Source organism: Triturus cristatus, chromosome 8, assembly GCF_964204655.1.
Source record: "Triturus cristatus chromosome 8, aTriCri1.1, whole genome shotgun sequence".
Classification (NCBI taxonomy): Eukaryota; Metazoa; Chordata; class Amphibia; order Caudata; family Salamandridae; genus Triturus; species Triturus cristatus.
This window is the reverse complement of record NC_140591.1, coordinates 1,386,449,334-1,386,465,438: the sequence shown is the minus strand read 5'-3', so window position 1 is coordinate 1,386,465,438 and position 16,105 is coordinate 1,386,449,334. Positions and strand designations below refer to the sequence as shown.

General features: G+C 44.6%; 1 protein-coding gene across 3 annotated transcripts in view; it reads left to right on the top strand.

Moving 5' to 3' along the window:
- TIAM1 (TIAM Rac1 associated GEF 1) overlaps positions 1 to 16,105 on the top strand; it is a 491,618-nt gene that overhangs the window by 295,414 nt on the left and 180,099 nt on the right. For all 3 annotated transcript variants that reach the window (XM_085623101.1, XM_085623102.1, XM_085623103.1), the window contains one exon: positions 5,813 to 5,899. In XM_085623101.1, coding sequence (XP_085479227.1) covers positions 5,813 to 5,899 — 87 coding nt within the window. The remainder of the gene's footprint in view (positions 1 to 5,812; positions 5,900 to 16,105) is intronic.

Genomic DNA, 16,105 nt, shown 5'->3' with positions numbered 1-16,105 from the left:
AGGAGATGGAAAACCTGGTCCTCCATAAAAGAATCCGGGAACAAGCCCCGCTTCCGAGGGAAGTTTAAGATTTGTAACTACAAAGGGGAAAGAGTACTGTTGTGTTTCTTTGCTAAAGAAAGTGGTTTAGCATCTGAAGAGTAACTGGATGGTTCAGTATTTAGAATTGCTTCTCCAATGTTTGGAGAATTATGAGATATACTGCGCCAGGTATGGGTATAGCTATGTCCTGGCTTAATGCCATGGTTTCTTTTGAGAAATTGTGAAGCTACGTTGATACATTTACTCTCTATGAAGGGAGTTTATGTGGGCTTTGTAGATTGCCTCTATAAGATCCTGATAGCAGTTTGGTGCTCCTGTCACTCTTTGTTTCAGAAAGGGGGGTTTTGTGGGGGATGAAGTTTGTACTATTTCTTAGTAGGTTTGAGATTGAGGATGTGGGTGGGGTGTCTCCATTTTCTTTGTGAAGTTAGTGTCATTTTGTTAATGTTGTATCATTTTGAGTTTTTTTGTAGGGGTTTTGTTGTTTGGAAGTGATAGGAGCTAGTTTATTCTTGATGCTTGAGATCTTCATATATCTCTAATACCTTGTTAGGGGTGTGCACTCCATTCTACCATCACAGCCTCAGGTTTAACGTATAGACTCTATAGGCTGTGTTTTGTTAAGTATTTTGAATGGAATGGGGAAGTGGTCAGACCAATTCACTCGGAGACGACGATCTGGGATCTCTGTTTTTTCTTTGTGAAAATTAAGTTCAAGACCTTGTGAGTGGGGAAAATAGGGCATTGTTGGATAGGAAGGATTTGAACAGAAATATGCAAGCAGGGCCCGACAGGCCTTTTATTCTACCAGGCATTTCACCGGTGGACTGGATCACTGGAGGCTGGTTTGGAAAGCCCGGGCTGCTTCTGAGGACTCTCACCTTTCCCAGCTTCCCGAGGTGAATTGCAGCAGGCATGGGAGGCTTCAAGAGAGAGAGCGAAAGAGAGGAAAGGAGATGGGAAGGTAGAGAGAATGCTACCTGAAAGGAAGAAGAGGAGAGCAGTAGAGAGAGTGAGAGAATGGATGGATGAAAAAAAATAGATTGTGCGAGGAGATGAAGGGAGAGGGTCTGGTTTGGGCTTTTTTCCCAGGCGTGCTTTTGCTTCCCCCCGCTTGACCCTGCATGCCGGCATCTTACACTCCCCAATGGAAGTTGAATTGCCTGAGGAAACCCTGTTTCTGTCTGTGCTGTAGACGAGAAAGTCTTTATTAACGCTCTTTTTAACACTGGGTGGGCAGAAAAAGATTTCTGACTATTCTGGGACAGCATCCACAACTGTTTTCTACATTTCACAGTTGAGTACGGCTCTCTATTACAGAATCCAGGTTAAGACAAAAGCTGTTATTCATAAAAGACCTCCATGCATGTTTTCGATCACTATAGGACTGTACAATGCTCAGAGTTTTGTTACGTCTTATAATTCTAGTTGGGAACAGATTATAGACAGACTGTAGAGAAGTTACTTGTATGTTAGGCAAAGTGGTCCATAGCAAATGCGTTTATATATTAACTGCTTAAATTATCAGCATTTGAAATCTCAAAATAGCATGTTAGAATAGAACAGTGGACATGTGCGCGTCTGTATGGGCGCTAGTGTCCTATAAAGAGATGTCCCCAAAATATAATACACTGACTACTCGAGCACGGTGCAGAACGTGGACATGTTGATCACTCCCATGGGATTCGTGGCCACATTATATCACATAGTATCTGACAAATTAAAAAGCCATTTATACTGATTGAAGCATTGACCAATATTCTAGAACACTGAAAACCCCATGGAAGACAGAGTAGGTGCCGGATCATTGTCGCACTCCAGGATGAGCTGGTCTGGCATCAAGCTACGAATATGGCCAGGAAGACTAGAAAAGTTCTGCAGAGCTACTCGGACAAGTGGTATACGGTCTGAGAATGGGGCAGGGCAGAGTACTCTTAAAGGTAATGACAGAAAGAGGAGGAGGAAATGACTATGCAGGGTATGGTAGAGGATCATACGGATGTGCATGAAGATGCTCATGGTTGAAAGGGATAGGGTTGCATTGTCTTTCTACAATTGTATTTCTGAGATTTCTAAGGTGGTTGGTAGCAGGGGAGGGTGAGATGGGGTTTGATAGGGTTTGTGTATATATCCCGTCCTGTCCAGCAAAAAAGTGTTTAATTAACAGCATTATGTAGTAAGGAGGTCCACGCAGGTAGATTGTAATTAAAGGTGTTTAATTCAGGCAGGTAACAAGTTGAATACTTCCAGACAACAAGTAGTTAAGCTATGAAGGAGAGCCCCACCAGGAGCAGCCTGTCTGCTGCTCAGCCCATGCCCAACTGTCACTTCACCTCTCTGTGTCCCAACATTCCGAGGTACATCATGACTCCAACATTCAATTGGGCACAGAGCACAGGCACTGGCTGAGCAGGAGGTGTAAAATACACTTCATTACAAATGCAGGATACTACACATTAATTGTCTTCTCTGCCTGCCCTCATTTACTACGCACTCTCCCCTGGTCTCAACTTTAAACAAAATCAAGGTTGCAAAGCCCTCTTCTCAATCTCAGCCATCTTCTTGGGCATCCACATTCTCTACGACATCACTATGACAATAATGTGACTTTCTCTTGTCGTTTTAATAAGACCACCAACTTTCAGCTTGCATTACACCCTTCCTCAAATTCAGACATAAACGCTAATGCATGCGGATCTCTGTTTGTTTCCTGCTCTATGTAACCTCCTCTCATTGCCAGTTAGCTTTTGTTTGGTAGCTCAGAATGTCACCCTTTTATTTCCACGGGAGGCCATCATTACTTCTAAATAAGCGTCAAATATGTTTCCACTTTCTGCATTACATTGATTGGCTTAATAGAAACATTGATAAATTAAGTGGTGCTATAATTAAATGTAATTGGGGGATGATAAACATCACTTTACTGAAGCTCTTTGACAGTTTTTGCTCCTGTCAGCTGCTTCACTTTCAGCATTCTCGCTCCCTTTCCCTCCTCACTTTTACGAAGTCTATTTTGCATTCTATTCATGCATCACTGGCTGTTTGACCTCTAAATTAGTCGCTTATTTTGTCGTCTTTGATCTTTGGCTGTCAGAATGTTTCCATTCCCACAATACTTGTTGGTCACCTATTGCGATCACGTCTGTCCTTGCTGGAGTCACATTATTATGGTCTGTGTTTTCTACTACAAGCCAGTTGTGCCGGATCAGGCCTAATTAAATATAAAAATAATTGCATACACGCCCATACTCCACTGAAACTGCAGGCCTCTGTGGCATTACACCTGGGCTCTTCATTGGAAATCCCATCCAGTGTGGTGAAGCCACTTCTGAATGGCATGATGAGGTTCTGAAAACGTAATGAAACAGAGTTTACAAAATGACAACCCTCTCAGAGCCCTTTCGGCTAGAAACTCGGGGGAAGTCCATTTTGTGAGCACTACGCCAACTTGTTAAGGATAAATATGCCTACTAGTCATTATGGGGTTGTAGATGTGGGTCTGTTATAAAATGGCATAGCTTTGCCATAAGTGCACAACTGCATATGTGTTCTTGGCTGAATCCACACACATTTTTATATATTGAACATCGAGACAATTCCCTTTATTTGAAAACTACACAAAATAAATCCGTTTATTGGATTTTTGGTTGATAACTATTTTGCTCTGGATCAATCTTCATGTTATATATGGGGTTGCTTAGGAATATCAGTGTAGAAATATTTGAGAGGTTTGTATGTGGTGTGCTCTTTTATCTTTTTCTGCAGTGGTTACAGCTGTTTGGCAGAAGCATTAAAAAAAGTACTTTGAAGGCAAACTACAATTTATCAGTGACGGACCCATGTAAGACTGACTCACATCAACTTTTATCATTAAAAATTCATTCATTTTGACAGCATTAATATTTGTTATTACCACAAAACGGTTTCTGCTTGTAGAACAGGTATCCCACTCTTCGTGACACGAGTCCACTGAAAATGTATTCCCTAGTCCTCTCTTAATTAGTTATGTTTATTTTGAACAAATGAAATATCGTGTATTGCACGTAATTTAGAAGGAAGCATTATGTGACTTTGAAAACTAATAAACAACAAGTCAGGACTTCAAATGGGCCGGCTCTCAGGCCCGGTAATAATTTAAAACAGACTTTGAAACGGGTTCCTATCCGGCCCTATATGCAAGTCCTTAACCACAATGGCAAAAACACTGATCGAGTTAATGAATAATGAATGTAAAAAAAGGTAAGGTCATCCATGTCCGTGATTTCGTCCCTGTTTATATTTCACAGGTTTTACTATCTTGTATTCCCAAACAGTGCTAGTGTTTTTGTTGCGTGTCGCATGTTACTCGTGTGTGGTGCATACTTTGCACTGAGCCACCTTCAGGTGTTCAGAAAGAGGCTGAAGGCAGTGCAAGCTTCTTACAGTGTCTGTCTCTGGGTCACAAAGTGCTCAGAGTACAGGGCCATCCAACTCTTGGTCTCTCTGCTGAGAGCACAGAGCAGTGGCCAGGTATTCCATGTGCAATTGTGATTCTGTGCAAATGTGTGTGAAGGAGGTACACCACAATAGTCAAAATATTGACAAGGTGAGGGTAAAATAAAATGCAGTGATTACATGTGAGTGCCCATGTTGTGTGTTTATGGGGTAGTGAAGTGAAGAAGATTCTAGAATGTGCATTCAGGGGAGAACGAAGAGGGTGATGAAGAGGAAAAAGATGAGGTGTAATTAAGATATGCAGAAGGGCGAGATGTGGAGAGAAAAATGACATACATGTCTAATGCAGAGTGAACATAGCAGGAGTAACAGATGCTCTCGAGACTACTACCCCTTTCACAGGCCTCAGTAAGGTTTCGTGCCAGTCTCCGAATTACATTTTTTTAAATAATATTTACAACATCATTTTTATTACTCATTTATTGTAAACCGTAATAACAACCACTGGCCAAAACCAGTAGTAGTCCTGACTGGATTTAGGTGTATGTCAGGTGTTGTGTTCTGTATCTGGATGCAATAACAGAAAGCACAGAGAGGGACCACAATACGAGTTGGGTGGCCCACAATGGAAATGGCAGAAATTTAGGTTACATGTTTAAGCCACACCCATAATTAAATGGGCCCCGCCTCTTTTAGAGCCCCCCCCCCCCACATTTTTTCATCCCGCTTGAATCCCTGCAGTAAGCTATGTATGTTTAATGAGTCGGAGGGCAATCAACGTGTTTTGAGCTAGCACAAGTCTGCCTTCTACAATGTCCATACTAACGTCCATATCTTTAGCAACTTATTCATTCCAAAGCATGTTTTTTTCTACCAGGTTCGAGTCTTGGCAGGGACAGCTCAACATCCTGTGATTCTGGGCAAATCACTTAATCTCTTGCCTAATAAAATTAATGTATCCATCTCAAACGCAACTGGTGCTCTTGTAAAGTGCTCTTATACCTTTGGGTCGAGTTCGCGCTATATAAAACTCAAAAACAAACACAAAAATATCAAGCTACTGGATTCCATGTGTTGATTGACATACGTTTACTATAGTGACTTGTAAGATTCAGCATTAACATAGTTTGTGTTGACCTGTTGTAGAAGTAAGATGTGTTGTAAGGACAGTCCATTTTGATATGTTATTTTGCATTAATGAGCATGAATGGCACAGAACCTGTTCAGAGAATTTGATTCTCACTAATATTTCAGTACCTTTGAGTTCATAATTTAGTATATTTTAGCTTCTTATTTTCTTTTTTTTAAGTGTAAGTGTATTTTGATATCTCCATAGGTTTTTCATTGGCATCCGTGGAAGAAGAAGGGATCCATCGGCTTTATGTAAACCATATAAAGGAAACTGGGCTAGCTTTTAAGAAAGGTATGAGAAAGGGAAAACTGGGCCTCATCATTTAGTAATCTCTGCACACAAAATGTTTTGTTATGCGACTCTAGACGATGTTTTATGTGTCTCCTTAAAGCTTTGTAGGCCTGGGGTCTTGGCACACACTGTATATATGTGTATATATATATATATTCACTTAAAAAACCATAGGTTTCACACATGTTATAGTTAGGTGGACATTTCACTCGTAAAAAACCAATGAAATTCCCCCGTTATAGTTAGTCCAGATAACTATAACCCGCGCGCCCGCAATCCACTGCTCATGACGTCACATATTACATCACTCATGACTTGGTCAGTGGCATCACTAATGACATCACTGATGATATCATCCTTGTGATAGAGTGGCGGTCGCGCGAGTTATAGTTATCTGAACTAACTATAACGGGGGAATTTCATTGGTTTTTTACGAGTGAAATGTCCACCTAACTATAACATGTATGAAACCTATGGTTTTTTAAGTGAATTTGCAAGTTTTTTTAAATGCTAATTCCTAACTATAACGTGTGTGAAACCTATGGTTTTTTCAGTGAATTTGTACGGTTTTTTAAATGCTAAGTTATGTATGTATTATTATATTTTTTATATATTTATTTTACAATAAACTACGTATTAAAAAGTTGTTTTTTTTTTTTTAGGGTTTTTCACGGTGCGCGCACCGTGCGCGCACCCCGCGATTTTTTGAAAAAAATTAAAATGTTTTTTTCAGCCTTCGGGGTCCTTCAGGGACCCCCTGACAAAGGCTAGGGGGTCAGGAACTCTCTACCCTGCCCCCTTTTCACGTTCGCCACCTTCCTTTTTCACTCTCGCACTCAAAACAAACAAAATGGCGGCCGACACTTCCTGATTTTGACCGATTAGAACGTTGGCTGACATTTAACCACCAATCAGAATTACGCTCGCGCACGGTGCGCGCACGGTTTGCGGCTATAGATATTTATGTGCTTTTAACTCAATTTTCTCAGGAACTACTGAACAGATTGACTCCATATATGCAAAAGGCACTTCCCTGACCTGAGGACTACCTCTTTGCCAAATTTCAAGTAATTCTGTTCAGCTGTTCGGGCTGTACCTTCGACTAAAGGTCCTATGGGAAAATGCATGGGGAAAACGCGTTTTGGGACCCCCCCTTTTTTCTCGGCCCTCGCTTGACGAATCCCCCCGAGACTTTCAGGGTAGGAGCTGAGCGGAGCGCCCCATTAGTTTTGAAAATTTTGCGAAGATTCGTCAACCGGCGCCAAAGTTATTCAAAATAGAATTTTGAGATTTCCTATGGTAACACGGTCCTAACTATAACTAGTAGATTATATATATATATTTGTAAGCAGTGGAGACGGAAATAAATGGAATATTGCTTACGAAACGCTGATGGCTTTGAGTGCGCTCTATTGGAAAAAGGTTCAGGGGAAGCGGGAAACCTGAGTTTTTGGAATTAATTTGCGCGTCCTCCAAGCGCTGAGCAGCACCCGTGATGCTGAGGAGCAACGGCTGGTGGACTTGTGTTTGTGATATATATATATATATATATATATATATATATATATATATATATACATGTGCAAACTGGAGCAGAATGGAATCGAATGGATGCTTACAATAAACGTTTTTGCGGGGAAATGTGTAGGAGTATCTGTTGCCAGCTACTGCAGTAACCTAGATCCTTTCTAGTTAAAAAGCCAGGTGCATTCTTGTCTGTTCTGGCAGCGATATGTAATGATGTTGAGACTGGCTGAGCAAAGATATTTCCTCTGCATTACAAAACAGAACAGAACATGTCAAAAACAGTTATGACCCAGCAGCATCTGTCAGTGAACCAGATCAATAAGAGTTGTCATCAAATTAATTCAACCTTTTGAATGCTAGTCTAATGTGTCTTGCACCTGAATGATATGGATAAGTAGCTGTAGGGTCACCAAGCATGTGTGTCTATAAATGTCATATCGTTTGCAGCACAATGCTCTTGGCACCTGACAATTTGTTGAACGGGAGTGTGACTTGTAGACATAATTTTGGTTCTCTTACTTTTGTGCTCCATGTGCTCCATGTAGACAACCCTCTAGAAGAGGGTAGAGTGCAAGGCATTTGGCGTGGTCCATTTAGACAGTCTGGACACAAGGGATGGTTCGGCCATGAGAGGCGAATGCTAGCACATCTTTGTCTCTTACAGTCCACCTGGCTTCAGTAACATCCACCACTGTTTATGACATTTTAACCTGCAACAAAGGGGCATTGACTCTTTAATTAATGTCTTATTTTGCCAGCTTGCGATATGCATGCAAATATGCTGTTAGTTACAGGCAAAGGAGGTAACGATTTACTGAAAAGAACAATCCGCACGAGCGAAGGCAGCAGCATTCCAGCTAATTGAACTGCTGCAGTTGATAGATGTACTTACTGAGCTTTACCTTTCTGTTTTACATCTATACTTGGCACTACTGCCTGGAGACCTAGACGCTTGAGGGAAGGTGCCACATGCTACCACAATGCAGTCATACCTGTAAGTGTGTACTCGAGGAATTTCATACCGAAATGGAAGCAGAAAAAAGTAGATATGGACTTCTAAGTAGAAACTTTACAAGAACTATAGGATTCAAGTAACTACACATGTATGTAAAGTTTAGTTGTAAATAAAACAAAAGTGGTATTCCAGAAAATGTAGCAATATGTTCGAGGCATGTGGGCTGCTGAATTCATATCTGTGCATAGATCGCCGCCTAGTGTTGGGTCTGGATGATTGCACATTGTTGTCCTGGAAGAGTCTTCGAAGTATCACGAGATAGGTGGCTCCTCCCCTGGACTACAGTGCGCATGGGCATCCTCTCCATCCTTAGATTGTTTTTTTCCGCCATTGGGTTCGGATGTGCTTATCTTAGCTCAAGTTCGGAAACTTTAGTTTAAGGCCAAAAGGCCTTTCGTTTCGTCGGTATTGTTCGCGTTCGGTATCGACCAGTTTTTTTTTGCGGTTTTAGTAACTTCCTCACGCTTTTCGGATCCGCTTCGGTCCGAACATCAATCAACGGTCGACGATGGAATCGAGGACTCCTTTCAAGCGATGTCCTTTATGCCATGCGAAATACCCACACGTCGATGTCCATCCGGTGTGCAACAAATGTCTCTCACCGGATCATGATGAGTCGAAATGTATGACCTGCGCCCGGTTCCGCTCGAAGAAGACCCTGCGGAATCGACGGGCAGCGAGATTGGAGGCACAGCAGTCGGCGCCTGCCCCGGTCAACATCTTCAGCACCGAGGATGAGGAAGCCGAGAGCGTAGACGACATAGACTCCAGGCATGCTTCCGAACATGAATCCCAATCGGAAGACGATGATGGGGTGATCTTCGAGGACGAAGACGTCGTCGGCGAGGTAGGAGACTACGATGAGGCCCTTGGGGCCGAGGAAGATAGCTCCAGCGAAGAGCTAGGCCAACCCGTCGTTACGGAGGCCGAGAGACAAAGTCGTCATAAGGCTCAGGTCGAGGGATCGCCTGCGGGCCTTACCCAAGATCAGTCACACAGTTCTTCGGCCCCGCCTCAAGGCCCGGCCTCGAACATTTCACAGGAGCCATTATTAGACGGCTGGATTTCATTCAGTGAAACCGAAACCATCCGTCGCACCGGTTACATCACAACCGAAAGTGAAACCGGTTGCGATCGGATCGAAGGCCTCGAAGCCCTCCACTCCTTCGACGCTGGCACAGGTCATCGACACCAAACACACCAAAAGAGATTTCGGTGCCGAGCTCACCAAGACGGGTTCCGGCACCGAGCCAAAGAAGAAGGCCCTCGGTCCCCGCAAGGCGCCTCGGCCTATGGCACCGAAGATTACGGCCCAACCCACCAAGGTCAAGGTGGTCGATCCGTCTGCGTCGACATCACAGGGTGCGGCGCACACCAAATCACCGGCTCCACAAAGCGTCGATACCCACCTTCGGATCGACGACCCAAAGACTGGGAAAAAATCGGACACCGCTTCGACACCTGCCTCCAAGGTGCCTATCGGTTCCAAAGCGCCATCTGCGTTCACCTTGCAACAGGTCTCAGCGTCGTTGGAACGCATCAGGGACTGGGCAACCCTCGAGCCTACGTCGGGTCCCGAAGCGCACAAGGCCGCAAAAGCACACTCGGCACCGGCGTACATCACATTTAGATTGCTGCCGCCCAAGGCACCGAAAATGTTCGAAATTCGGACACGAGTCCACCAAACACAGACACTATCCGCTGGACAAATCGATATCGAGCCTTCACAGGCACACTTTATCGACGCCGACACTGGTAGACTGCTGCTCCGCAAGCGGAAGAGCACACCAGAGAAGGGATTGGACTCATACAAGATTCCTTTGACACAAAAGCTGCCAGCAGGTTCCACACCAGTGCTTCACAAAACCTTTCAACCCTACCTTCAGGACCCACCGTCTTTTTCTCCTACGCATTCAGAGGCAGACGCCGGAGAGGACTATATAGGGGATGATACCGCTTACCCGGTGGATATCGATCCTGATGATCACATGCAAGACCCAGATCAGGCATGGGGAGACCCCACCGACCAGGGTAACGCACCAGACGCTCCTGACACGCAGCTTTATAATATAAAGACATCTCCCACGGAGGACACTGCTGCCTTCAATGCCCTCATAGAACGGGCTGCTGCCAATCATGGAGTGGAACTCCATTCTGACGCTATAGAGGAAGATTTCTTAGTGGACACGTTCGCCTCCTCTGAGAAAACCGTCAAAACTCTGCCAATGTTGAAGGGGGACCTGAAACCTGCAAAGGACATTTTCAAAGAAACAACCAGGGCACGGGTGTTAAACCCCAGAATCGAAAGAACATACAAGCCAGGACCCGGAGACCCTATGTACATTAAGGGTCAGTTACCATTAGACTCCATGGTTGTTTCTAATGCTCGCAAACGAGCACATTCACAAACAACGGGTGATGCTCCTCCCCCGACAAGGAGTCCAAAGTGCTGGAGACATCAGGCAAAAGGATAGCAGCGCAAGCAGCAAACATTTGGTGCATCGCCAACACCCAGGCACTCTTGGCCCGATATGATAGGTCACACTATGACACACTAGAATCACTGCTACAACACTTGCCAGATGAATACAAAGAGGCAGCGGAGCTCCTTATCAGAGAGGGACAACTCCTTACGAATGCGTCCATCGAATGCGCACTAGATGCAGCCGACACTGCAGCAAGGGCGATCAACACTAGCGTAATGTTGAGGAGGCACGCATGGTTGAGAATCTCAGGCTTCAAACCTGAAATTCAGAACAATATCTTAAATCAACCGGTCAACCCAGACTTTTTATTTGGCCCCGAGGTTGACACTACCCTCGAAAAAATTAAAAAAGACACAAACTGCAAAATAAATGGGAGCTCTGCAGTCGCAGCAGTTTCGGAGTGGCTCCTTTCGTCGCCCCGGGAATAGAGGAACAGCTAGAGGTCAGGGGTCCCAGCAGCAGTACAATAAAGGGGGTGCGCAAAGTACCTATGATAAAAACAATAGAGGTGGTGTTCTGCTTTGGTTTTCCCTCCAGATAGAACCCGCTCCACAGAGCCTTTCTAACCCAAACCAGAACGTTACCCCCTCCCTAGGGCCTTTTTACACCTAAATAACCACATATATATGTACCACCTAAGGACAGGGAATTCCTATTATATATATATATCAAGACCTCACAGCCTCGCGATCTCAGCAACCACAGTCTCGCGGCCTTCAGCAGACCCAGAATCTCCTACCCAGACGGCAGCAACACACACAGTCTCGCGGCCTCAGTCAGACCCAGAATCTCCTACCCAGCCGGCAGCAACACACACAGTCTCGCGGCCTCAGGCAGACCCAGAATCTCCTACAACGACGGCAGCAACACACATAGTCTCGCGGCCTCAGTCAGACCCAGAATCTCCTACCCAGACGGCAGCAACACACATAGTCTCGCGGCCTCAGTCAGACCCAGAATCTCCTACCCAGACGGCAGCAACACACACAGTCTCGCGGCCTCAGTCAGACCCAGAATCTCCTACCCAGCCGGCAGCAACACACACAGTCTCGCGGCCTCAGGCAGACCCAGAATCTCCTACCCAGCCGGCAGCAACACACACAGTCTCGCGGCCTCAGGCAGACCCAGAATCTCCTACCCAGACGGCAGCAACACACATAGTCTCGCGGCCTCAGTCAGACCCAGAATCTCCTACCAGACGGCAGCCTTAGCACGAGCTCATCCTATTATTACCGTGGTACACGACAGGGGAATCGGGATTACTATATATCAGATCACACAAAGACTATTAGTTGAGCACAACCTGTTCTCTAGTTCGAGGGGCTCGTTTCCCCCTCATCCAGTTACCACTTACCTGACCAGGATTAACCTCTGTTCATGTTGAGTTAACTCTGACTAAAGGAATAAGCTATCCTCCTATACAAAGATACACAACACATGCTAACTCATGACAAGCTAAATACTTTATTTAAATGCCACATGCACATACACAGAATACATCATATATATAACCTGCAAGGAAAGTAAAAGGTTAAGTTACACACTTCAATAGAAAGGGGTCGACATCACCTTGGTCATATGTAGCCTGTACTCAAAGGCCATCTAGGTTCCCTTCCCGTCTGTGCCTCGGCTTCGCCTGGAAGTCACACCTCTGCAGTCACAGATCTACTCCCTTCTCTTTTCCTCCGAGTCACTGGGATCTCTTCCTCATCGGCTACTCTCTCCTCTTTAGATTCTTAGGTTTTCTTCTCCTTCAAATTCGTCATCTGTCTTCCCTGAAACAAGTAGTAGCTTTTCTGCTAACGGCCAGGTGCCGCCTACGGACTAGAAGCAAGTGCAAGTGTCTGCCTCAGACTTTCACTAATATAGATGTGCATTCTCTCATGGAAATTTCCAGTTCGAAACCTGCCGCCCACCAAATTCCTGTACCTCCCCGTGCCAAGGACACGTTCCCAGCCGGCCGGCCTGATGTAGTGTCTTCGGCATGAAGGAGAATACAATCCTTCGATAAGGGCCGGCCTGAACCGGTTCTCTCCAAGCGAATAACACCTCCTAACTAAAACACTGCCTATGACCTAGAAACTTCCCAAGCTGCCAGAGCAGGAGGAAAGATGGAGTCTCTCCCGTTTAAGGCCTACCAGGCCTGAATGCAGCACAGCTCCATTAGATACCCTCACTACAGAACAGATTACCCCTAATGCTAACGAATCTATCCCCTAGGATATGTATGCAAACCCTGATCTATGGGGAAGAACACAGGATCATGTTGAAGTGCCTAATAAATAGGCTCTATACACTACTCTAACCCTTAGACTTGAATGGAAAGAGACTGAAGTCACATTAGGCCCCCCTTAACACGAAAAGGCCGGGGAAATCGAGCAGTACATTCCACCCTTGACTTCAGTCTATTATACATTCATTAAACAGGACTAACATCGGTGGAAGAATAATATCTCTCCCGTTTAAGGCCTACCAGGCCTGAATTCAGCTCCATGAAATACCCTTACTACAGAACAGATTACCCCTAATGCTAACGAGTCTATCCCCTAGGATATGTATGCAAACCCTGATCTATGGGGAAGAACACAGGATCATGTCGAAGTGCCTAATAACTAGGCTCTATACACTACTCTAACCCCTAGACTTGAATGGAAAGAGACTGAAGTCACATCAATAGCAGTACAACACAATAAGGCCGGAAAGATCGAGCCGTACATTCCACCCTTGACTTCAGTCTATTATACAGAACACAGGATCATGTCGAAGTGCCTAATAACTAGGCTCTATACACTACTCTAACCCCTAGACTTGAATGGAAAGAGACTGAAGTCACATCAATCGCTCTACAACACAATAAGGCCGGAAAGATCGAGCAGTACATTCCACCCTTGACTTCAGTCTATTATACCTAATATGAAACAAAACGAACTGATCTATGTCTAGTACCAAGTGTGCAGAATTGAAGCATTGAAGGAATACACGTGAATAAAGCAACAGATAGAAATCAAAATGCCGATAATAATCAGAATACCTAACAATCGTGTCCATGTTTAAGCAAAAGATAATCAATGGCCGCTTGATTTTGCAAAATGGTCCTACGTTCACCCTGAGCGTCCAATAGCATGTCAGACAGGACTGTAGAAGTATTATTAATGGATTTCACCATCCAGCAGGCCATTTTCTCAATAGATTTGGCATTATAGACTGCCAAAGCAGGAACACCAATAATTCTCATCCACACAACTTACACACACAGAGAAGTTTGAAGCAAGGTAGAGTCAAAAGGCAGAATCACATTAGACCACGTCAAAGCCAATAGGTCAAAATCATAATTCACCTAACCCAAATAAAATTATACGCTAAATCCCTCAGTATACAACATTGAGCACATGTGTGCACCACCACCCACAAGACTGCACCTCAACATACCATACCTTCTATTCTTGGAAAGACTATTCCACTAAAAGGTAGAACACACTTAAGTCAGTACAGAATGGTGGTGGTTGAGGGTCACTATAGGGTGTCAGACCACAAGTGGCTGATTCACTACATTGCACCCCATGACCCTTGATCATCACCATTCACATATGTCAAAAACAAAATCTAGCAAATAGCAACTGTATTACATAACTGAAAAGCAAAATGATCATTAAAGTACTGCATATCGCAATTGAAAGCAAAAACCATTGAAAACCACATGTCTAAATTAAAAGTCACAACTACTAAAAAGCACATGTTGAAACAGCAACTCATATTTTGAAGTTGCTACACAAAAATACATAATTCAAAACAAAGCATGACTAAAAAGCAAAAAAAAAACTCATCAAAGGTATATGATAATCACTTTAGAGCAAATAAAGTCCGCATTCTCCAAACACATGTAGTAGCCACAACTCAGGTGCAGCTAGAAATAGCTCATAGACATCCAGATACATGTTGAATGGATACAGAAAATAAATCAATCAAGCTTTTGAACGCTCCTAATGCTTCTAATGATTAAACTGGAGACTCCACTGTCAAACTCAGATATAGTAGCAACAGCTACAAGTTATTACTGTTCACTAACTTAGAAAATATCTACTCTGAGCGCTGCAAAGCGTCTCTATTGATCTCCATCCCTAAAAAAAAAAAACAGTCCTTCAGTATGAAAAAACACACAGCCGCCTTCCATGGCCTCCTAACTCCACGTCGAGAAAACAGTTCTGGCAAAGCACATCCTGTAATCTCCTCTTATGTCGTTTGTTCTCACCGTCACACAAGCAGTCACCTTGTGTGAAAGGCACACAGCCTTCATGCAAATAAAGTTGGCCTCACGTGAGGGAGACAGTTCCACACTTTGCTGATCCCATTTCGCTTGGAAAGAAGCAGGCCATCATGTTCTCCGGTATACATATCTTCTTGATAAGGGAGGACCCCATCCAGTCTGGATAGCCACCGGCATCAGCCGCCACCGTCTCGTCTGGTGATCACTCCAGGCTTGGGGGGGGGGGGGAGGGAGGGGAAGGGGGGAGGGGGGGAGAGGGAGGGCCCCACTCACACGGGAGAAGGGAGTCCCACTCACACGCGGAGAACTGGGCGAATCTGAAAAAGAAACAAGCATCACTTTTCTTGCAAAGAACATTTTCAAAAGTACACTACTTTCGTCTTACATTTCCAAAAATACAATATTTTAATTACTGTCTATATAGGTCTCCTCCAGCTCTGGGGAATCGTGTAAGAATACTACTAACGCTTTAGCCTCTGAAGTCTTGATAAAATCCCTCTTTTTCTATACACAGCAAGAAGGGCTGGGGCAGTCTCCTTCTCTCACTTCTTTCACTGCACCCCTCACAGGTGCTGCCCCCCTTCACAAATCTCCGCGGACACTAAATGGCCCCTTGCCAAACATAACAAGCAGAGGCTTCTCCGGCTGTCTGTAGCTCACACCTTATCTCCTTCAAGGTCGGAGTGAAGTGCACGCCTGCCAACTTTCTTGGACTGTCTGCGACTCTCCTCATGGGAGGGGGGGGGGCCTGCGCCTGTGCAAGCCTCCCAGACATCTATCTCCAGGAAGCTGTCCCTGCCTACGGAGGAGAGGAGCTGAGATGAGATGACCCCTCCCGTAGGAATTCCTTCTCGGACTTCACAGAAAGCCCGAGCCCTGCCCAGCGTTGCTGGATGATCTCACTGCAAGACTCC